General features: G+C 39.8%; 1 protein-coding gene across 1 annotated transcript in view; it reads left to right on the forward strand.

The window, feature by feature from the left end:
* Positions 1 to 1212: 1212 nt before the first annotated feature.
* The window catches only part of CHAT (choline O-acetyltransferase), a gene marked incomplete at both ends in the record, with an annotated part of 28821 nt that continues 7088 nt past the window's right edge, over positions 1213 to 22945 (forward strand). Inside the window, 11 exons of the mRNA XM_080347637.1 lie at positions 1213 to 1275; positions 3309 to 3500; positions 5711 to 5829; positions 6977 to 7030; positions 9763 to 9943; positions 10940 to 11117; positions 15596 to 15765; positions 17801 to 17901; positions 18101 to 18229; positions 19399 to 19521; positions 21039 to 21180. Of these exons, the coding sequence (XP_080203763.1) occupies positions 1213 to 1275; positions 3309 to 3500; positions 5711 to 5829; positions 6977 to 7030; positions 9763 to 9943; positions 10940 to 11117; positions 15596 to 15765; positions 17801 to 17901; positions 18101 to 18229; positions 19399 to 19521; positions 21039 to 21180 (1452 nt within the window). The remainder of the gene's footprint in view (positions 1276 to 3308; positions 3501 to 5710; positions 5830 to 6976; positions 7031 to 9762; positions 9944 to 10939; positions 11118 to 15595; positions 15766 to 17800; positions 17902 to 18100; positions 18230 to 19398; positions 19522 to 21038; positions 21181 to 22945) is intronic.

Below are 22945 nucleotides of genomic sequence, written 5' to 3' on the forward strand. Positions count from 1 at the left end.
GGAAAGGAAATACGACATTCTTTTCAACCTAGTCAGCACATATTGTCTTTTATATTTTGCATACACACAATGCAAAGTAATAAAAATCTGGAAAAAAATATCTGGAAACAAAAAAAAAACACACACAAAAAACCAACCAACCAACCAACAACAACAAACACACCTGTGATCTATCAAGACCTGACTGAATGCATAGAACTGTAATTGAAAGACAGTTTCTTGGTGTGGGCAGTATTATATCAGAAGAAATACGTGCACCATAAAGCTTATTCTTGTACAGAAAAAGGAATAAGAGGCATCTTTAGAAGCGAAACCAGGACAAGCACAATACCAGAGAGACACAAGTGAAAGTATTTGCTCTGTCACAGATGAATTCTGTGACTTTTGGCAGGTTAAGCCATCTCCCTGGATAGTTATATGCTATTTGGAAAGACTGTGCGAAGCTGCTCAAATGCAGTGTATGCCACCCCTCCCAGTCCTCCCACAGCCAGCCTGCCAGCCTAGGCAGGCTCACAGGGTCCCCAGCCCAGCGCTATGCCCCAAAGCACTGGCACCCTGCAAGCTTGTAGCCTGCGGGGGACAAAGGCACATCTCCTTCAAGCTCCTTTCCACAGCTTCCACATCTTTAAAGCAGAGATGACAGCACCTCACTGTGTCCATGGAACCATGCAGTGGCAAATAGATTTAAAGACTGCGGTGCTTTCATATCAAACAGTAAAGACAGGATATATAAGATCCTTAGACAGAAAACTGCAGCCTTACTATTGCCAGTGTCAACATAAATACATTCAAAGAAAAGTCACCTCTTTCCTCCAGCTAACAAAGCATGTAGATCATGGCACAACGCACTGCTAAGTAAATTAGAGTGACAAAATAAACCATGCTGAGAAGGGACCATTTATGTGCATCAGATAGTCCTGGATACAGAAATTTATAGCAAAATGTGACAAACAATGTCAGAGCAATCTCCACAGGGCTCAGTTCAGCTACTTTTGAATGTTGTACTTCTATTTCTCTTCAGTTTTGCATTCTGAAGCTTCTGTGTATGCTTGCGCAGGGAATACTCCCCATGTACATTTTGATTATAAATAATGGGTACTGACTGGACTTTAAATCTTTTCTGTTTCCAGAACTGAGGCGTGAGGCTTCATAAGTGCCCCCAAGTGGCTTCAATTTCTGTCCTCAACAAAAGATATTGAAAGAAATGCAGGAATGCCTGTCCTAGAAAAAAACATGCAGAAGAAAGAGAAAGATACATGCAGTAAAGATGAGACAGTAAGTAATTATTTCTGGGAAAAAAAGGTTGAGGATAGATGGCTTAACAGCTTTTAATGCTGTAAATTAATAACTGTAAATCAAGCTCTGTTCCAGAGTGGATTTCTTCATTTCAGGGAACACTAGTTATCCTGCAGAAGTTTACAGTCAGGAACTTTTATCTAACATTAGTGCTTCTCATATCCAAAACCACTCTTCCTCCCGACATCCTGTGAAGAACTCCAATAAGGGAAATACTATTACACAATAGCAGATGCAGTACTGCACTGTCAGAGATGTCATGTAATTATTTCTTAATAGTTCAGGATTATCAAACTATCACATATGATTCATTTTCAAGTGGGTTTTAAAGATGCCGGATGTGTATGCCTATAAATAGTTGAACCCTTGGGTTTAAAGCTTTTTTCCTAAGCAGAGTCATGAACTGCACCGTAACTGTACCCAGAAAGATAGGGCCAAAGCCAGGTATCAAAATCTGGCACATCTCTTTCCACTGACCAAGAAATTAATGACAGAAGAGATATGCCCTGACTAAACATAGCTTGAAACTGTAGAATTACCATTCTTTTATTTCTGACACCCAGAGTGTGTTACAGGCTAGATTGGATTTCCATTTCCATTAATAACAGGTAATCCTATGACACTTTTAATGAGTACTTGAAATCTTCATTTTCTAGATAGGGAAACGTAATGCAGCACTGACTTTCCCATGGATGTCAAAAGGCAGAGCTGGTACTTGAGCTCAGAGGACACGCACTCCCTGCCCTTTTCAGAGCACTTTTTTCAGGCCCTCCTCCCTGAGTGCACTAGCAAAGGAATTTGCAGCTAGCCTTGCTCTGAGCAGCAGGTGGGACTAGGTGACTCTCAGACATCTCTTCCAACCAAAATCATGCTATGGTCCTGCAATTCTGTGAAAATGAATGTCAATTATATCAAGAGCTAGTAACAAAATCTGAACTTTACTTGCTTTAGGAGACAGGCAAAAATCAAATTAGAGAAATAAACCCTCCAAAAGTTTATGGTCTATACTAACCACTAATGGACAAGCATAGCTGAATTAGATGACCATTTCTCAATGGGGAGACATGTCCACCTCCCTGAGCATCACAGCCTCATGAAATTTCCCAGTCTTTCATGGATTATACTCTTACTTGATTTTCCCACTGCCCCTGTAAGTCCTCTGGCTTTTAAATGACTACACTTCACTTGGTTAATTCTACATCAAAAAAACAAGGAAACTTAACTGCTTGGACAGCATGAGATTGTTCTCTTCCCAGATACTATTGTTTTCCTGCTCCAAACAGGATAAGGATAAAGCAAGTATGAACAGAAATGTTTTATCAAGCCTTCTAGTAGTGTTCCAGACTGGCTGACAGTTGAGGTCTGGCAGGGTAAAACACAGGTTTATTGAGGATTGTATGTAGTCAGTGCTACTAAACAGGTAGAATTGCATGTTTTCTATCTCTGCAACTTTATAACAAGTCATATTACCAGTCAGACAAATATTAATCCACAGTTTTACTAATCACAAGCTAAATGCCCTTCTTTACTAATGAAATAACTTCTCTTAATGCATTATTTTACTATGCCCTGATGTATTAGAAGATTTACTAGAGTCTAGCTCAGACTATATGCTTGCATCATGCCTATCTGCCTGTTTGTCCTAGGATTTCTAGAATCTTTACCGAGGAATATTCTCAGTTTTCCACTAGTTTCTTGGCCTATCCATTTGAAATCTTCATTGGCCAAAGGCCATAAAATAGAGCTACTGGAGAGGTACCACTGCTTCAGTATTGCATACAACTGCATACTATGTCCTAAAATCCAGGCAAATTAAGACCTAATGAAACTCCACTAAGTCACACATTTGCGGTAATCAGGAATGTCAACTTCTAAAAGAGAATAAATGGATTTTAAAATGGGTGCAATATATTATTCAGCAACAGAAGAAAAATGAAGAAGAAGAAGGAAAAAAAAAAAAAAAGACAGTTTGGGAACAAGTAGAATTACTTGCTGTTTCTTTTTATGATTAGGCAGTGCCAAAACTCCCAGTCCCACCACTGCAACAGACCTTACGCATGTACCTACAGTGCATGAAACACTTGGTGACAGAGGAACAATTTAGAAAGACTAAGGTCATCGTGGAACAGTTTGGAGTTGCAGGAGGCCTGGGAGAATCCTTGCAGCAAATACTTGAGGAGAGAAGGGAAAAAACAGCGAACTGGGTAAGCAAATGCAGCTGAGAAAAATAATTGCTGTGTTGGATTATGCTAATTTACAAACTCTTTGTAATGTTCTATTTGTGATCCCTGCTTTCTTTCAGTGGGTCAATGCAAGCAGGGGTCACATCAGATTCTACCAAAAGGAATGAATATTCAGCCACAATACACTAGAATTTTCGAACAATGTCAAAATCCATGTCATTATTATGTTTTCAGATCAACAGGTTATTGACATATATGAAGGAATTCATGCACCTCAGGTGGATGCATGCAGGTGTCAACTCTGTCTGTAGGATGCAGTACATACAGCCTTTTTGGATGTAGTTTCTTCCTTTCCCTTTAATAATAGGGTTTAGAGTTTTTATTAAAATGAAAAACGCTTTCTGACAGAGCTATTAAAAGTGCCTTGCACACCCATCTAGCCAAAGCTCTGATGCAAAAATTATTCTAGAATGGAATACCTTAGGATAGCAATTACTCATTTTAAATTAAACTATTATTTGCCATTCATTGTCACAACATACCAACATAGTTACCCTGAAGTATTTGCTGAATATACACACACATGTAGACATACATATATGTATAATATCTATCACATTGACCATGGTGTGACTTCAGCCTTTAAGGAAATCCAGTTTTCTGCTTCCCAAGACAGGAAAATTAAATAAGCTGTAGATAAAGTAGATTTTATTATTCTACAAAGTCACAGTTCATCCTGCCTGCATTAATTGTGTTAGAATGTGGCAGCTGAAAACTAGAAATACTCATTTTATTGATGTGCTTCCATCCCATCAAGGAAGACAGTCATTGAATGGTTTAATGGATTCAGTGAAATCCTGCAGGCTCACTACTGATGTCAGTGAAGTGTGGTTTCCCTTAACTTCTCAGTTGTGTGGCCTGCAAGAAAACTCCATCAAATTGCTGCTACAGTCAGGAAAAAAGGCTACAGTACCGACAGTGCTTTTATTTTAAGAGCAGTGCTTAATTTCTGAACTACCTGTTGCCACAGTCTTGAGGGCTCCACTAAATGCTGTCCAACCTCATTTTGTTTTTCTGATGATAGAACTTCATGTTTTGGTGGCTAAATTAACCATCACTTAAATAGTGTTCCTGATAACAAATAGTGTTCCAGGAGACAATTGTTCATTTAACCACTTACAGCATGAAAACTACAGAGGAAGGACGTATAAACATTTTCTGAAATGTCTCAACTTTAAGTACCAGTTATTAAAATTAAATACCTGATTCTTAAGATAAACTAGAAATGTTCTTATTTGGAATTTAACTTGCCAGGAGTACAGCTCTAGCCTGTTCTCCTGAAGACTCCAGAGACTATGAGGGAAGCATCTGTTCTAACAGCTATGAAATATCTCAGAGGAAACCTTTTTCAACTGATGCATGCATTCATAATTATTTTTGCATAATTTCATTGTTGTTTATAGTTACTATATGCAAAGCATGCCTACTAACTCTGAAAGACCATTTGATATTTTTATGAAAACCTCAATTTTCCAAATAATGATTCTTCAAACTCTGCTCAGACACAAAGGAATATGGTTACTGTACATCTGTGTTTTCAATAAAAATGGTTAGAAATTTAATATGTGTGTCTCTCTGGGTCAGGCATCAGTAATTTGCATTTGTGTCAGTGGACACAGAGGGAATTCTCCAGGGAACTTATCCACATGCAAGTATCTGCAGGACTGAATCATTAGGCTCAGAAAATTCTTTTCCCACTCCATCTTGATACAGGACAGTATCTGATGGCTAACAACAGAGCATCTTGGCATCATTGACAAATATTTGAAGCCCCCTGAGGAAAGCCTTCACTAGTAAAATTCTGTCCATCTCTTAAATATATCCCAATCACTATTCAAGAGTCAGCAGTTAGTATGTTGTACTCAAATGTTTTTTTTGTTGTTGTTGTAGAGCGAAGCAAACAACAAAATACCCAAACTACCACAATATGGAGCTTGTTTACTTTTTAATGGAACATACTGTAAATTGCTATTGATTGAAAAACAAGATTATGGAATTGTGGCTGATTTCAGCTGAGCTGAGGTCACAGAGCCCAGACTGAAAATGCTCAGCAGCTCCATTAATCAGAGCCCATGCCTGACACCAGGAGCACCGAGCACTCCCCCCCTCGCCCCAGACTGCCTTTCCTCATGTTGTTCACATCTTTAAGAGTTCTTGTCCCCTTCCTTCAGGTGTTTAACTATTGGCTGGATGACATGTACCTCAACAACCGGCTAGCTCTTCCAGTCAATTCCAGCCCAGCAATTATCTTTGCTCGTCAGTATTTCAAGGATGTAAATGACCAGCTGAGGTAATGTACCACAACTTTACAGCTTTTGCTAAATGAAAGGATATTTTAAACATACTGTTTTTGCAAAACGACAATAAACTTTCATTAAAAAATAAGGGCTGTAAACATTAACTTATTTCCTACTAGGCCTGCTGATTGAAGGCAGTGTTTCTGGGGTTACTCATACTGATATTCAGAAAGAAAAATGTCATTACAATTACTTTTATTGCTTGAAAAAAAATGCCAAGGGATTTATAATTTTTAAGGGGATATTTGCAAAGCTTCTCATCGTATAATTCAAGTAAACCATTTTGTGATGGAAAAACAAAATACACAGCACAGAATATATGCCTCCAGACATGCTTAGAACAGGATTCCATTCCTCAGCCTTTGCTAAAACATTTTATCCTTTTAAAATAGTAAACCAGATGAAATCGACCTTCATATAGTGCAATTTTCCTCTTTGCTTTTAGCACTCTCTAGCTGCTCATTACTGAAAGAATTAACTGCATGTGAATTTATGCTAATATAAAACAGCCAGAACCTTGAAGCCGATATGTGTTATTTTAACATTTTGCATAGACAGCCAATGCATCTTTTTACTTTACTTTAAACATAACTATAAATGCTTTCATTCATTACAGACTAAATTTATTGGGCACACAGCTTCCAAAAACCCTCAACTTTGCACTTTCTAATGCACATGCTTTAACAAGGAAGTATTTTTCTCAGAGCCTCCCATTCAGACACAATGCAAATGGGCAGTGTCAGGAAATAATACACCTGTCCACTGCTCAGCAGAAAGAATATCTGCTTAGGACAGGAAGTACTCCAATATATTGGACAGCTTATGAGTATTGATATGGAAACCCCTCTTAAGGATTCTGTTAAATATTCAGCCTTTGCTTACATTCTCTAAATAAATGCTTTCAGGCTTCCTCCTGTGGTAGTCTGTTTAACCATTTGAAGGGACCATCTCTAGGATTTCATATTTCTCTTGACATTAATTAATTTATGTTTTGGTGGGGGCGGGGGGCTGTTCTTGCCAAGCCAGAAGACTTTCCCTATGCTGTGTCATCAATCATTGAGGCTCTCCTCTGTCTCTCAGAAACTGCCCAGTATTGCCAAATGACAAAAGACTGATGTCACTTCTATCTGCTACTTGCAGGTTTGCTGCCAATCTCATTTCTGGAGTGCAAGACTATAAAGCTTTACTGGACACGTAAGTAGCTTGGAAGGAGAGCTGCTGCTTGAGTATCTGCTGGGCTTCTGATTCAAGAGTGCTGTAGCATGCTCAAAGTCAGGCTGCATTGCACCCCTCCACCATTTAGAAGGGATAGGGCTCCGGCACGCTCCAGGGCAAGCGCTTCAGCAAATGTTATGCACTTTCTGTTTTATTACTGCAATCTAACAAGTTGGAGAAGGGTCCTTTTTGATGCCTAGTAGTCATCACTCTAGCACACACAGCACAGCCCAAAGGACACACACAATCTACCTAGCAGAGCTGTTGAGAACACACCAGAAGTCTGTGCTCGCCAGACTCAAAGTGCAGCAGCACTGTGGTTACGCAGCCCGCACACCTTCCCTGACACTTGACACCTGCCAGGGTGCTGCACCCCCTCCACATACTGCACCCTCCATTTAGAACATCAGCTCCCCACTTCCCGCAAAAAGGAATTTATCCCATCAGGAGAAGGAAGCCTTACCACAGACAGGTAGCTAGTAAAAATAGTTCAGTAGCTAGTAAAAATAAGAAGTTACTTATGCCTTTGTTACATTCTGTACATAAACACAGTGAAAATCCATGATTCTTTAAGTCATATATGAGGTATCTCATAAAAGCATTTTACATAGCACTTCTTAACCTCACCTAATATTTTCCAAGTTTACTGTGGAAATCACTGCTCCCAGAAGACCAGAAACAGTGGAGAGCCAAGCACAACGGACACCACATCGTAGTGTGGAAGGGGTCACTTTCCTGTCTGGAGACACCAGAGGCCTGTATGATATGCTTTAATCAACACTTGTTTGCATGAGGAAGGCAAAGTCCATAATCAAACAAAGTGCCTATCATCTATAAATTAAATAAAAGAAAGAGGAAGAGCTGTTTGATTTTTCAATTCAAAAGCCTGACAACTACTCAGAAAGTATAGAAGAGAACTTATTTAAGAACACATGCTTTTGTCCAAGATATACTATGCAACTGCATATACCAGCACCGATGCACTGTGAAGTACTATTGCATGCTAACGTAGTTTGTTTCATCTTTATAAGACAGGATGTAAGATAAAGAAACCACATTGCTCAAAGAACAATGTAAATTCTTATTATTTTGACCTTGTTACTCTAGATCCAAAGATTCCTGTGATCAGAGTTGCTTGTCTTAATAATAATTTAAATCCTTGCTACTATGTCCTCATATTGTTATTACTGTTTGCTTATCACCCCTCCTGTATAATTATGAGGACACCATAATTGTAACATTTTCAGGTCCTTGTTGCTGTTAAGGACTTCTACTAGCAAGTGTCCTGCAAGCTTCTCTTGCATCATCCCACATGTAGATGCACAATATTCCAGTGCAAACCCAAGTGTTTAGTTTTAACCATGCAGATATTCCATGTAGTTGCCAGGACTAAATATTTCAAACAAAGCCCAACTTGCTCACATAAAAGTGTTATAAGATCTTAAGCAGACATCTCCTAAATCTTTACAAGTTCTTCTGGTGCCATCAGTCAGAGTTAATAACCCCTTTCTTAACTGCTATATTTACAGATTGTCTTATCTAAACCTACCATGCTATTCCACTATTTTCCATCATCATCGATGCTCTTTAAAACTCTGTTCAACCTAAGAGGATTTCTGCATTATGCAAAATGTGGGAGAAGGAAAAATATACAGAGAGTCTGAGAGCCAGGAATCAAACTGAATATCCCTGGTTTAGAACTGCAATAGTTTTAAAGAAAGTTAAACAAGATAAAGTAGCATAAAACATTACCCCATATCAGCTCTGTGACAGTAACCGTGCCAGTGTGCTTCCTTGCCCCTGCCCCTCTCTGGCAGGCTGGAAGCTTAGTCCCCTTCTGCTGAGGGAAAACCCCTGCACCACAAAATCTTCCTCCTGTGGTCTCTGCAGCCTCTCCCAAGCAGCAGCACCATTATTTCCTGCTGCAGTGTCAGTGGGATATTTTACAACCCACAATCATAATTGTGATAATGTAGTGCTTTGTGTGGTATGGGGTTTTTTTGTTTATTTTTGGCATTGTTGGAGTTTTTTGTTGTTGTTGTTGTTTGTTTTGTCGTTGGTTTTGGTTGTTTGTTTGTTGTTTTCCTGGCTGCTAAAGAAGCCTTTTAGGAGGTGTTGTTTTCACGTGCCTTCTAATAAAAAGAGAATAGGTTTTCAGCACTTATTCCCCCATAGATTAAAGTAAGGATTAGCACGTAAGCAAGGCTCTATGGAAAACAGAAATGCCCTCTGTATTGCCCCAGACATTCCCTGTTCATCAGATACAGCCCTCTCATGCACACTCTAACCACTCTGCATAGTACAGGGCCACTATGATTCAAAGTGAATTTCATCAGTATTTTTTTTCAAGGTGCTATGTCTTTTCTAGCTATTCTGCTGACTTCCGTCCTGGCAAGTTTCCGGGGTCCCATCTAGGCAGGCTTCCTACGCACATTGCAGAGATGCTTGTGACCTGCTATTCTTTCCATGTCCACTAGATGATAATGCAATTGCTTAATGAATATGCACGAAGCTGCCAGGAATGATGTATTTAACGTTGGTATGGGAATTCATCTATTTCCCTTATACTGTAATCTTGTTTTGTTATTCAATTTGTGTTATACCTGATCTAATTGTAACAGAACAAAGGACAGATTAGATTTCTTTTCCTTTCTGTCTCTCTCTCCCCTCTTTTTCTCTGGCTTTGTTTTTCTCCTTCTCTCTCTCTCCAGCCATGCTTTACCTGTTGATTTTGCTCGTGGACAGCTGTCTGGTCATCCTCTCTGTATGAAGCAATACTATGGACTCTTTTCTTCCTATCGTCTTCCAGGACATATCAAAGATACCCTCGTGGCCCAGAAAAGCAGTGTAATGCCAGAACCAGAGCACATCATTGTTGCTTGTAACAATCAGGTAAATTAATGTGGTGTTTGGGGTTTTTTAAATACTTTTCTACATTTCTTAGTTCACTTAAATTCACTCAAGAAGAGTCTAATCTAATCACTATTCAGAAACACAATTAGCGAGCTACATAGGAGCTCACTTCTTACCAAGCATTCACTGTCAATATTTCCAAAATATGCTTCTGCAGCATTTTTGTTCTTAGCCTACATTATGTTCCAAGTACAGTGATGCAGAAAGGAGGACTGTGGCAGAATTTTTTTGCTTTCTCATTCAAACAAAGATGTTTATTAAACAGAGATGAAAACACTGAGAAAAAAATCTTATTAGAGTGCATTTGCTGGAAATGCTTTTCTCTTGATATCAAGTATTGGCACACAACACATGGCATATATGCCACCATTCCATGTAGGGGGACCTAAGCCATACCTGAAGTAGTGAGCACAGGTGCAGGCAGAAATACAGAAGCATTAGCATTAATCTGCCCCAACCAATAAATGCCATCAAGCAGCAGAGTGTATTGGCTGGGCAGAGCCCTCCTTGACTATTTGTGGCACTGGAGCCATGCCTGCAGGCCCCTTTGGAATGAAGGGGTTTATCCCAGGATAATAGGTCTCCCTTTTCCAGGAAGACCTGTTCTTCACCTCAATGGGAAGTTCTCTAGATCATCTAGGTTGTTTTTAAACAAATAATTCCATGGAAATTATGTACATACTTCCTGATTTTATCTCTTCAGGTTTTTTAAGCTTATTCAAATAACCTATGCTTTATTTGGGCCCAACACACAATATAGGTCCACGATAGCAACTGCCATTACACTGGTATAAAGACAGAATGAGGGAGCCCTGGGCCAGCTCCCAGTGGTTTTGTGCTCCACTGCCTGCTGGCCTGGCTTTCCAGGCAGGACTTCAGCTTCTCAACAACCACACAGGCAAAAGCAAAATGTTGGATGAGTAAGGGTCCAAACCATCTGTGACTGTTCTTCCGACTTCTGTCATTTTTTTGCAGTTTTTTGTTTTGGATGTTGTCATTAATTTCCGTCGTCTCAGTGAGGGAGATCTTTTCACTCAGTTACGAAAGATAGCCAAAATGGCAGAGAATGAAGAGGAAATGCTGCCTCCAATCGGCTTGCTGACAACAGATGGCAGAACTGAGTGGGCAGAGGCAAGGACGATCCTTATGAAAGGTTAGCAGCAGCAATACCACCTTTCTCCTCTTCATCATCTTCATCCTCTTCCTCCTCACCATCATTGCCTTTCCTTGCTGGGAGTGAACGTTACAGACAAATATAGGACTGAATGTGCGATTTCAGTGCTCAGATGTGTGTTACCAGGGAAGCAGCAGGTACAGTTTGACCCTTTGGCTGTGTATGTTTAAGTGTTATGTCATGTAAATAGCTCTCGCTCCATTCTCTGTTTTTTATCACATAAATGACATTACGTCAGATTTTGTGATTTGTCTCTTTCTTCATATCCATTTTGTACCTATACGAATTATGTATCTTTTTAGCTTTTGGCAACTATTAGACACTTTTGATCTGATCTGTCAAAGTGAAACACCTACTGAATCTAGCTGTGTACTCTCTCTAGTCAATGGAGAAAAACAGGAAGTACCAGTGCTAATTAATCAAAATCTTAACTAAGTACCTAGGAAAGGTGACACCAATTATTATCTGGGCATAGTTCTCTCTCTCTCTTCCAACAACAGGCAGAGTTTAGCTCTCATGGATTCTGGATTCAAACGCCTGACTTTGAAATAGATGAAAATAAAGGGTGGGATTAGTCACCTCTATCACTTCACACTTCCTATATATTACCCTGAAGCTAAGTGATGTAAATGCCTTCTTTTTGCCATTTTGAATGACTTAGGTATTTTTTTTTTTTTAAGAGGGAGGAAATAAATATGTTAACTCAGCTCTTTATCCCCAGTTCAGCAATGCTACAGAAAATATTCCTGTTTTACCAATGCCATGGAATATACAAGAGTTTCCAATAGTCTCAAAATATGTTTACCACCCCAAGGAAGATCTTCACTTCTCTTAAGTTTATCTGTGCTTATTATAACTTTATACAGATACACACACACATGGGGTCCTGGCCATTATTACATGGCATCAGTCTCATCTTCAGGCTTTCCCCTCCCTGCCTTTTCTTTTTAAGCAGGAAAAAAGATTCTATATTTTAATGAAAACTGATATAAGCACCTAATCATTTATTTTCACAACACACTTTGATGTAAAACAGTGAATAACTTGAAACCTGCAGCAAAATCATCTTTGTAAACCTACATCATCCTAAAGAAAAAAAAAAAAAGACACATCAACAAAAACTAGCAGAACCATCTCTATGGTGTTTCTGGATTGCCTGGCATTTGCCAAAATATTCATTTTAATGAGGAAATAAACCAACTCAGCCATACAGCTAAACAAACAAACAAACAAACAAACAAAAAAACCCCAACAAAACCTGCACTAGCAAATATCACAGCACCGTGATGTGAGCCTTCTCTAATCTAAGCAGGAATCCCATCGTAGGCCACTTGTATTAGCAAAGTTCCTCTGTATAGTATAATGCATTGCAGTTACACATGAATATATGATTATTAACAGCCCTTTTTTCTTCCTTATCTGTGGTGAAATGCTCATGCAACAGTAACTAAGAGAGAAAGAGAAAAGCCTCTTGTGAAGCAGTGGAAGGTGGAAGAGGTCACTCTGCACTGTTCTGTTCTGGGTAGGGAAAGAGAGAATTCTCTGGGACAGAGAAGACCTATACAGCACTCTGCAGAGGTTATGAAGGAGAGAGATACATGGGCCTGCACAGACCCACAAGTACATAGGTCTTCTGGGTGAGAAAATTTCAAAGAAATTATGATAAACCCAGCCATCACTGCTTTATAAACACAACCACTACTTTAACTGCCTTCTGGTGCAGAACTAACTCTCCTAAGTAGAAGAAGTATATTCTTACTGCTATAGGGGCTGCTATCCCACAAATGCTATATCCAAATTTGATTAAGAACTGTAATATCAGATTTTCCTTTTAGAACAAAAACACAAAACCCCAACTAACCAAAGATGACTGGCCAATTCAATGCAATTGTGTGCATTAGAAAGAAGGAAAATAAATGTCTTGCAGGGCTTTAAAGCTTGCTCTCACACTTGTCTGTTTCAGCTCTTTCTGGAAATATTTATTTTCCATCCCAAGTCATGGTTCATGAGTTCTTGTGCAGTTCATTGCCTGCTTTACATGATAATTTTTTCAGTGTTTGATCAGCTCTCTGGACATGTCTGTTTCTTTCTGTAAGGGCATCTTTCCCCTACTTTTCTGTTTCTAGCAAAGCTTAATTATATTCACTCTAATACCTAGAATCAAGACACCCTGAAGCCATATGTCAGAATAAGGGCTTCACATCTGTCAATGATGTGTGGGCAGCAGCCACAATGGAATATATATATACCTATCAGACAACATAAAGCAGAACACTGAGCAAGCTACGAATAGTTTGTATATCACTACCCAACCAGTTTCTCCTTGAAGGCGCCCATCTGCAAATACTAGCAGCTGACCTATATGGGGCAGCTTCCATTCACTAGGATCTTTTCAGCTTTTGCATTGATGTACCTGAACTACCAATGGAATAAATACCACAACTATGGTCAACCCTGCTATTGTCAAATACTAGAACAGCTTTACAGCCAGGAGCACAGGGACACGTCTTGTCCTTTATAAAGCTTCTGAATCCTTTCAAGGACAATTCATGGAGACCTCAGTGTTTCACATATTGTAGAGAGGCACAGATCACTGGCAGAAAGCTCAGCCTACCTGCATGCCCCATCAGTTACAATATCCTGGCTTAAGTCTTTGTAGGAGGTGGCAGGAACTCCAGGTGCCTTCCCTAGGACCCTGCTCTGCAGGCAAGGGACGACAACACACTATGTGCTTCGCCAGGTCCCCATGCAGCCTGCAAGAAGTCAGGCTGGCACCCTGTCACTTGGGCCCATGGCTGCCAAGGCTCCCTGGCAGGAGCTGCCAGACAGCAACAGACAGTGCCTTACCACAACCTGCAAGAGGCCACAGCTCCCCCTCTTCCTTCTTAGCCACTGCTATCACTGGCGTCTCCTTCCCTTGACCACTTTTTAATTTCTTGCATATTTGCACTCTTTTTTACTACACAACATCTGGAGAATGAACCTGGATGATAACATGCACCTGTTTTTTCTTAGCTCCTCACTAGCCTATGTTACTTGTTTAGGGAAGGTACTTTTTTTGTCTTACTTTGAAAAATGCTTTTCTTTCAGAGTATCAAGCTACTTTTCATATTTGCACACATTAAAAAAGATGTGCATTTTGAAATGGCTCCACATTTCAAATGCAAATCAGAATTGTTTAATTTTAAATATGCTAAAAAAAATCTCCTGAATTGAGCACAGATTTGCTGAGCTTAGCACAGACTTGCAAGAAGTTTTGATCAATCTGAATTCATATATTTAAGAACAGTCTGAAACACAAACATTTTCACCAAAATCTAGCAAAACCAGCAGAGGAAAGCTGATCTGTTGAGAATTGAAGAAATTTTAAGATGATGTTGGAAATAACTTTTTTCCTTTGATCTTGTTAACAAACATTTAACAGCAATTAACTGTGTTGTTGTATACTTTTGAATAAAACAAATTCTTGTTATAGGTTCCATACGTCTATCCTTTCAATTAAGAGCTGTATTAACTGTTCACAATTAAATATTTCCTATGCCTCAAACTGGCCCTCAGAAACAAACCAACCTTTACCCTCATAATATTTCTGAGTTAAAGAAACTCAGGAAAAAAACCTTGCATAAATACCCCATAAATAAGGAAGAAAGTGCTGAGGACAACATAAAAATAGCCTTTGTAGTACACCTGTAGAAGCAAGAGTGACAGGACAAGAAAAAGAAGCAGAGAAAGACAGAAAGAAAAAGCACGTTTGATTCAGCAGTATGCTAATTAAAGAATGGAAGCGGTATGTGGCAACTCATGGTTTTGGCAATACCATGTTCAAAAACTAAACCTCGATATCTCATCCACAGATGTTTCCTCATGTGATGCAAGCAATATACCCAGTCCAGGGCTTATTTCTCCAAAGTACAAGAAGTAACCAGGGGCAGGAGAAAGAAGAGGGTTTTAATACAAGAACAATAAAACAGGATGGGCCCTGCTGTTCCTTGTCCAGAAAGGGGTTTTAATGGGAGAACAGCACAAAACCAGCATAGGCCCTTCTGTTCCAGAGCAGAATACTGCAGCAATACCGTGAGCTCTGAAATTCTCTATTTTCCACCTGTCCTCTCTGTAACTCTTATATATAAAATAAGTAAGCATTGCTGGCTTTAAGAGTGAAATATATCTATTTTGTAATATAATTACTTCAGGAAATGAAAGGCAGAAAAAGAAAGTGGATATTATTGAATCATATGAAAGATACACAGAGATATTGCAAAAGTTAACACATGAATGAATGCTTTGATGTAACATTTCCTTGCACCAAGACATTCTGCTGTTGAGAGAGCTTTGCAGATACCATCCCATTGCAGAGTCAGGGTCAGATCTTGAATGCTCTCCAAGGCAGGACAGCTCCTCAGCCAGTCCTGCACTACAGGTAAGAGGACGTGATCATTTCACTTTTTTATCCTCAGACTCTACTAACCGCGACTCTCTTGACATGATTGAACGGTGCATATGCCTGGTGTGCCTGGACAGTCCAAGTGGGGTGGAACTGAATGATACAAACATGGCATTGCAACTGCTACATGGGGGAGGCTACCATAAAAACGGGGCCAATCGTTGGTATGACAAACCTATGCAGGTAAAAACCTTATACTACTATGATGTCACTTGCATGTGGCAAGGTACTCCAGTCACCCTTGTGGTAGGAACCACTTAGAATCAAGTGGAAGAAAGAGGGGAAGGTGGTGTCAGCATCTGCCAAGGCAGGGTTGGTGTGAGCAGCACTGTTCCTTGCAAGGCAGGGGTAGATTTCACCTTCCCTGAAGTTGCCCTTTGCACTTCAGGCGGTAGAAGGATACACAGACATACAGACAGGTAGACATCTGATTGCAAAAACAAAACAAAAACAACTAAAAACCTTACCAAACAAAACCTCCCTACCCCCATAGCACACATTTAATTACAGTCAATCAAATGAAATAAAAATGCTGGACTAGCATCCCAGAACAAAACAAACAAACAAAAAAAGTACAATAGCTTTCTGTGTTGTCTCTTCTCATGCATTTTCCTGACATTGTAAAATTACTACTGCTTGTAATTTAGTATGTGTTTAAGTTAGTATTTAAGTTCTCACTTAACAGACTGTTTATTCATTTAATGACATCCTTGTTGAGGCTTTCCTGGAAGAATCAATTTATCCAGCCTTTTCCCAATCTGATTTTGATTGTCATATTTGAGAGTGTTGCACTGTTATTTTCACATTTTGCAACAGACTCAGGGTGAAGCAATATATTAATCTCCAACTGTCAACAATGCTGACACTTCATGAAAAATTGAAAAGAACCCTAACTGATACATTGCTTGTGCAATGCTTGTTGCTCTTGCCATATCTAAGAACAGCCACATGAAAAAAGAAACCACTAACCTAATTTCACTTGCACTGACTTACCCCAGTGCAAATACATTTCAGCAGTCATTCCTGATTTGTGCTACTGCAAATGACATTATTAGCAAACTCCAGTGCTGTGTTTTTAAAGAACAAACCATTTGCCTTTAGTTAGAATCCTGTTATTTTCAGGGCCACTAGTTGAGACGTTTCAAGCAGATGAGAATGAACAAGAATTTATTTTTGTTTACTATCAGAAAGTAGCAGAAAGCAAATACATTTGCATGGTATATGGGAGAGCTTCATCTGTCTGGATGTACTCAGGCCAGAAGTAGTTCAAAGGTAAAGAGAAATTCTTAGGGAAAAAAGATCCCTTTTTCTTTCATGCGAACAGAGATTACGTAGGAAGCCATTCTCACAGCAGGACTAGTTCTCTCTCTCCATATTCTTCTTCATCTTTGCAGTAAGGCATCAGAAGATGTCCAGGTAAACTTTCTGCATCACACACTCTGTGAAAACCTCATGAGAACCAAGGAGGCAGGATGCATATATGTGATAAAAATGCACAGAGTGAACTGAGTGGGAGAAGTTCAGCCAAAGACATTTCAAAATTAGTGAGGGAAAATCCCAGAAAACATGCAAGACAAATTGCAGTTTGGTCTTAGACATCTGCTTTTGTTTGAGATGCAGAAGTAATCAGCTGCACGGGGGTTATCACAGAACCACAGTGCAGCATGTTAAGTGTCACCAGTTATGTTATATGTATGGAACGAAATCAGGAATGAAGACAAGTAAGAAGGGAATGACGAAAACACCACAAAAAAGATAAAGAGGAAGCAGGACAGTAAAACAAGCTTTGAAAAATCTAACAAATAAGGATGAGCTTGCTCATTTGATATGATATTTGTAATAAATGTGATCTTAAGGGACTTCCCAGATACAGAAGTTGTATTGCCCCCAAATGTGGAAGGAGAACACTGGCCTGTCTTTCCAGTGACAAGTGCTCTTTACCATGAAGTAGATGCTAAATCCAATTTCTGTACTCCAATGGGAAATGCTAAAATTTACGTTCTTGCAGGACTCAGTCCAAAACAGCAGCATGAAAGGGATCCAATGCAACACCATTCATAAGAGAGGAAAGTCTCCCACTGATAGGTCAGTCAAGGAAGTTCCTGATGTGGGCAGTAAGAAAATCACAGGAGAACAACCACCTCTATTGTTAGGTTGCCATCATGGTTAACTTGATTTATTCACCATATGTCTTGCACTTGTTCTTTTCTTTGCTTAGTTTGTGGTAGGAAGAGATGGAGTCTGCGGTACTGTGTGTGAACATTCCCCTTTTGATGGCATCGTACTGGTGCAATGCACTGAACACTTGCTCAAGCACATGTGAGTCGGCTTTCAGTACAGCTATTGTACCCACTCTGGCCCTCAGGATTCCTCTGCCAGTGGCAAATTTCCCCCGGTGCACAGGGCAACTAAGACCCATACAGCTTTTGAAAACCAGTCGTTTACCTGCTAAAGAAGCATTGTTTAACAAATAGTTTATTCCTGTAACCTTAATGGCTTTTCTCTTACATACTAACAGGAAAGAAAGCTCCAAGAAATTAGTCAGAGCTGATTCAGTGAGCGAGCTTCCTGCTCCACGGAGACTAAGATGGAAATGTTCCCCTGAAATTCAGGCACATTTGGCATCATCAGCAGAAAAACTCCAAAGGTAGAACAGATGCCTCATTTTTCTCATCAATTGACTGCAAGCTGGGAGCTACCCAGAACTTAGTGCAGGCAGGGGTTTCCTCCTAGAGGGCTTTCCCTGCCCTTCTGCTCCTCCTCCTCGTCCCAAATTGGACATACCTAGCATCTCTTTGCAGGGTGGCACTCATATGGGCTGGAGCTACATTACTGTATTCAAAAATTGCATTAGTATTGTTTTCCTTCCATGTAAATATTAGGACAGTTAAAGACCACCAGAAAAAAAGAGTAGAATCCTAATTGCATGGGATGCAAACATTGCAGGCCCTCCGTTTTTGTGGATGCACTTTATGGGTTTGACCTGAATAAAGCCAAAGCCAGGGCAATAGGGATACATAATATGGGACAGAAGAACACAACTGGTTTGAATAAACAATTTGAATTCAGGAATATAATTTGTTTACAACCATGTTACTCCTACAAAGGTAAGTTCTTCTGAATGTGTATCCATACTGCAAAAGATTTGCATGACCCTTGGGGTGGGGTTGGCAATGAGAGATTTCTTTTTTCAAATTATTTCATTTCAGCACTCAGGTCTGTGATGTATCTATAGAGAATTTGCACATTGTCTGCATGATCAGCTGTAGACATGTCCAGTGTGATTGCATTAGATAAGACCTCAGCATGGTTAGAAGCATACATGAGAGTATGAAAAGATTCAAGATGCAGAGTAATTCCTTTTTGGTTTTAAATAACAGTAGCAGTCCTCTAAGTTAAAACTTGCAAGGAGCTTACAGCATTCTTCAGGTTTTAAATCCACTCATTTCTCACACTAATAAATCTCACAGAAACTTATCAAGAACAAATTAGCCCCTAGCTCAGGCTTCGGGAGTGGAAACACTAGTTTGTTGAGCTTTTTTTTACAAGGTGTTTTACTCAAATGAACAGAATGACCTGAGTTTCACATCTCATGTTAAGACTCCAGATAAAAAGCCCAGTCTACAACCTATATGAAAAAAAGCTGCTGACTAGGAAGAAGTTACCAAAGGCCAGGACTGTCTGCAGAGCAGGAACCCACTCACCCCTGGGTGGGTACAGGCAGGAAATGATCTCTGGGGTTTATTTGCGTATGGAAATGGAACATGAGATTCTTGGATCTCCCACCCGCAGTAACTGCCTCTGCTTGCTTTGCAGCATAGTAAAAAATCTGGACTTTATTGCCTACAAGTTTGAGAACTATGGAAAGGAATTTATTAAGAAACAAAAGATTAGCCCAGATGCCTACATTCAAGTAGCACTTCAGCTGGCATTTTACAGGTAAGGCTAATTCAAATCATAGGCACAAGGTAGCACAAGAGGAGATTCACAATTTGTTTTTTATACAGAGGGTCCAATTTTTTCTTCAGCACCCAAACAACTGCCTCCTGCATGGAAATTAGTGATCTTGCCTAACATCTGTAGGTCAGGAAAGACAGAAATTGCCAGCTGGTTCTGAGACAGACTACTCCTTTCCTTCACTCCCTTTCCCGCTGCTTCTCTACCTTCCCATCCCTGTGTCCCACTCACATCATTCCCAGCCAGTATCCTCCCCACAGTTGTCCCTGCACTTGGCACAGAGAAGAGGGTGAGGGGATGTGGTAGGGAGAAGCAGACAACACTGCCACCCACAGCAGCAGAAGCTAGGGAGTCCAGGTCTCTAGGAGAGAAACATTCCCTTGCCATTGCGGGTATCTTGGGAGGAAAAGTGGTAACAACTCATAGCTCACCACATATGCATCCCCTGCCCAGCAAGGTGAAAAGCATTCACAGGGAAAAATACTACAGCTGCATAACTTAACAGAGTCCCTACAGGACAGTGACTACTGTTGCTTCCTATTTCACAGGCATCCCGAGATTTGATAATGTACTCTAATTTCCATGGTATTATCAAAGTCAAAAGCTTCTTTCTACATTGCCAGAACAGCCAATGCACCAGGCTAGAGATCAGTTTCATGGTTTCCTGCAGAACAGCATATTAGATTAATAATTCTTTATCACGTCAGATTAAATCCTGAAGTGGTATTTAACTGGTGAAAACCAGGTAAATGCCTAGCACATTTTGCATACTCCATTGACATCTATTAAACGTCCATTTTGCATATTCCATTAACCAAACTGCAACAATGACCTGGTCCAAGATTTTAATCTGGATGCCAGCCATTATATAAATCCCATGTATGCAACAAAACCTTAGGAAACAGTTATGTTCTGAGACCCTTGCTTCAACTGGAAGGCACAGCAGGTCTCCTGAAGTGAGGAATGGTAGCTATATACCTGGAAGCAAATTAAAGAATAGTTTTCACATGCAGGTCTATTTGCTATGTGGGTTTTCATTCCAGTTCACAATCTCAAATAGCACCCTTTTCCTCTTTCAGTTTTATATTTTTAATTCACACACAGAGTGTATTTTTTCTTGTTTTAAATAAAACATATTTCAAGCCCATAAGTAAATGATTAATTACACAATTATTTTATGATGCAGTACAAATAAAACATTCCTTGAGATCTTTCAGTAAATTTCAGTTTTACTAGCCTTTTTTTTATACAGCAAGCCATTTTTTACTGGCAATGCATAACTAAAATGTATGCAGCTGTATGCAGCTCTTCATATTAGAAAGGAGCGAGCATCTATCTTTTTTAAGTTTCTTACAGAATTCTATCAACATTAAGATGAATACTATGCAAAAAATAAAATTGTAGCTGTAACAATAAAATGTACCAAGCCTATATTTCTTTTAGTCTTTCTGACTCCTTGAAAATAACTATTCTTTGTTTTTCCTACTTCGTTCTCTCAGATGCCACAAGAGACTTGTGCCTACCTACGAAAGTGCTTCCATACGCAGATTTGATGAGGGCAGAGTTGACAACATTAGGTCTGCTACCTCAGAAGCATTTGCTTTTGTGAAAGCAATGACTGATGACAAGACAGTTCTATCGGTATGTTGTCTGGCTCCCTCTGCCTCCTTTGGCAAAACACTAACCATTCATGATCCCAAATGTCTCACTTTTTAACTGTTAACCAAGAGCATAAATGCACAGGGCAGGGTAGCAAGCCTTATAGGATTTTGCTTTTTGTGCAAATCAACCATTAAGGTAAAGAGAAATATTTCCTTATTTTTATTTAAGCATCCAAAGGATTCAGAGGTGCCTAAACAAGTCATTATAAGAAATAAAACATCTGATTTTAGACTTAGTACTGTCTTTTAAATAAGCTATCATCAGATCCAAATTCTGCTCCCTGGTGAGATCTAAGCTGAGCATGCAAAGTTCAGGAGCATTATATTAATACTGCCACACCAGGGAAATGGCCCAGCAGGTCCCCTCCAGTGGACAGCTCTGCTGCAGACTGCAATGTGTGAAGTGATATAATTCACATGCTTTGACTTCTGGATAAGGTGGATATGTTCTGGCTGATCTTTTTGGTTTTAATGGTATGTTTTTACCGAACAGATTTAGTTTTATAGGATCCTCAAGGGGGCTGAACTTTCATGATAAAAATACTTCATCAAACTAATAAAACAACAACTCTCCAAACTGTCCTGACATCATCCTGCAAAAAGAAAAAACTGAATTGCCTTTCTTTGAGACACCACCATCTGTTTGCCAGAAGCATGAGTACTGTACAGCTGAGAGAGCTGAGACTATAGCTGCACAAACAGCTTTGTGTACTGTCCTGCCCACCATCCCTGGAGAGTCTCCCTCAACATCTCTCTGTGTGCCACACTTCCACCCACTGCACTTCGCTGCTGCATAGGGAATATCCAGGTGGCTGTTTAGATGCAAAATGCTGCCGTAATACAGATTATTTTGCACAGTTAGCCCACTTCAGTGGCAACAGCCCACATAGCTGTTCTTTAGCATAGCATTGCTAGAAGTATTGCTGGGCTGTAGATTAAGTGTAAATTAATGAAATATTGTAAACCAAACTCTAATGTCCCAGAGGATGAGGAGAATTTGCCCGGAGGAGTGCTCTGTTCCTCCACTGCTTCTTCAGCCTCCTTAAGGTTACCATGCACAGAACTTAGCTCATGATGAACAAGACTCAAATAAGTTGCATGTTAAAATGACAACTTAATGCAAACCTGAAGTAATTTCTATGCTGAGTGGGCAATTCAAGGCAGATTATGACCATACTATTACACATAATAGTGACCAGCATAGAGTAGACAGGAAGAGCCTGTTGTTGTTTGCTAGCAGTGTCCTGACTGACAACATGGTTTCATTATTTCCCTATTCATAGTTCATCATGTTTCATTAGAAGCTGCTGTCATCTGCACACTTTCCCCTCCACACCTGGGTGCTCAGCATACTCCCAGCCCCAACACACACTGCTGCAGGCTGACTGTACTCCTAGGAGGAGCCAGCCTGCTCCTAGCACATTGTTTTGCCAGATCCTTTTTGTTCCTTTCAACAATCTCTTCCTACCTTCCTTATTCCAATACTTACTGCCTTCTACAGCTCTCCCAGTTTTACCCAGCTCACTGTTTTACCACCCAAATCTGAGATTGTGCCCACCTTCCAAAGCATCCTAAACTGTACTGCTTCACGCAAGCAAGCAAAAGAATATGTCTAGAGCGAGCTCAGTCTCAGCCCCCAAATCTTTATACTGCATGCCTTGGCAGTACCAAATAGGAAGAATAATGGTTTCATTTCCCCTAAAAAACCTGCAATCATAATGCAAACCAATGCACTGATAGTTTTC

This window comes from Nesoenas mayeri (assembly GCF_963082525.1).
Source record: "Nesoenas mayeri genome assembly, chromosome: 7".
NCBI classification, from domain to species: Eukaryota; Metazoa; Chordata; class Aves; order Columbiformes; family Columbidae; genus Nesoenas; species Nesoenas mayeri.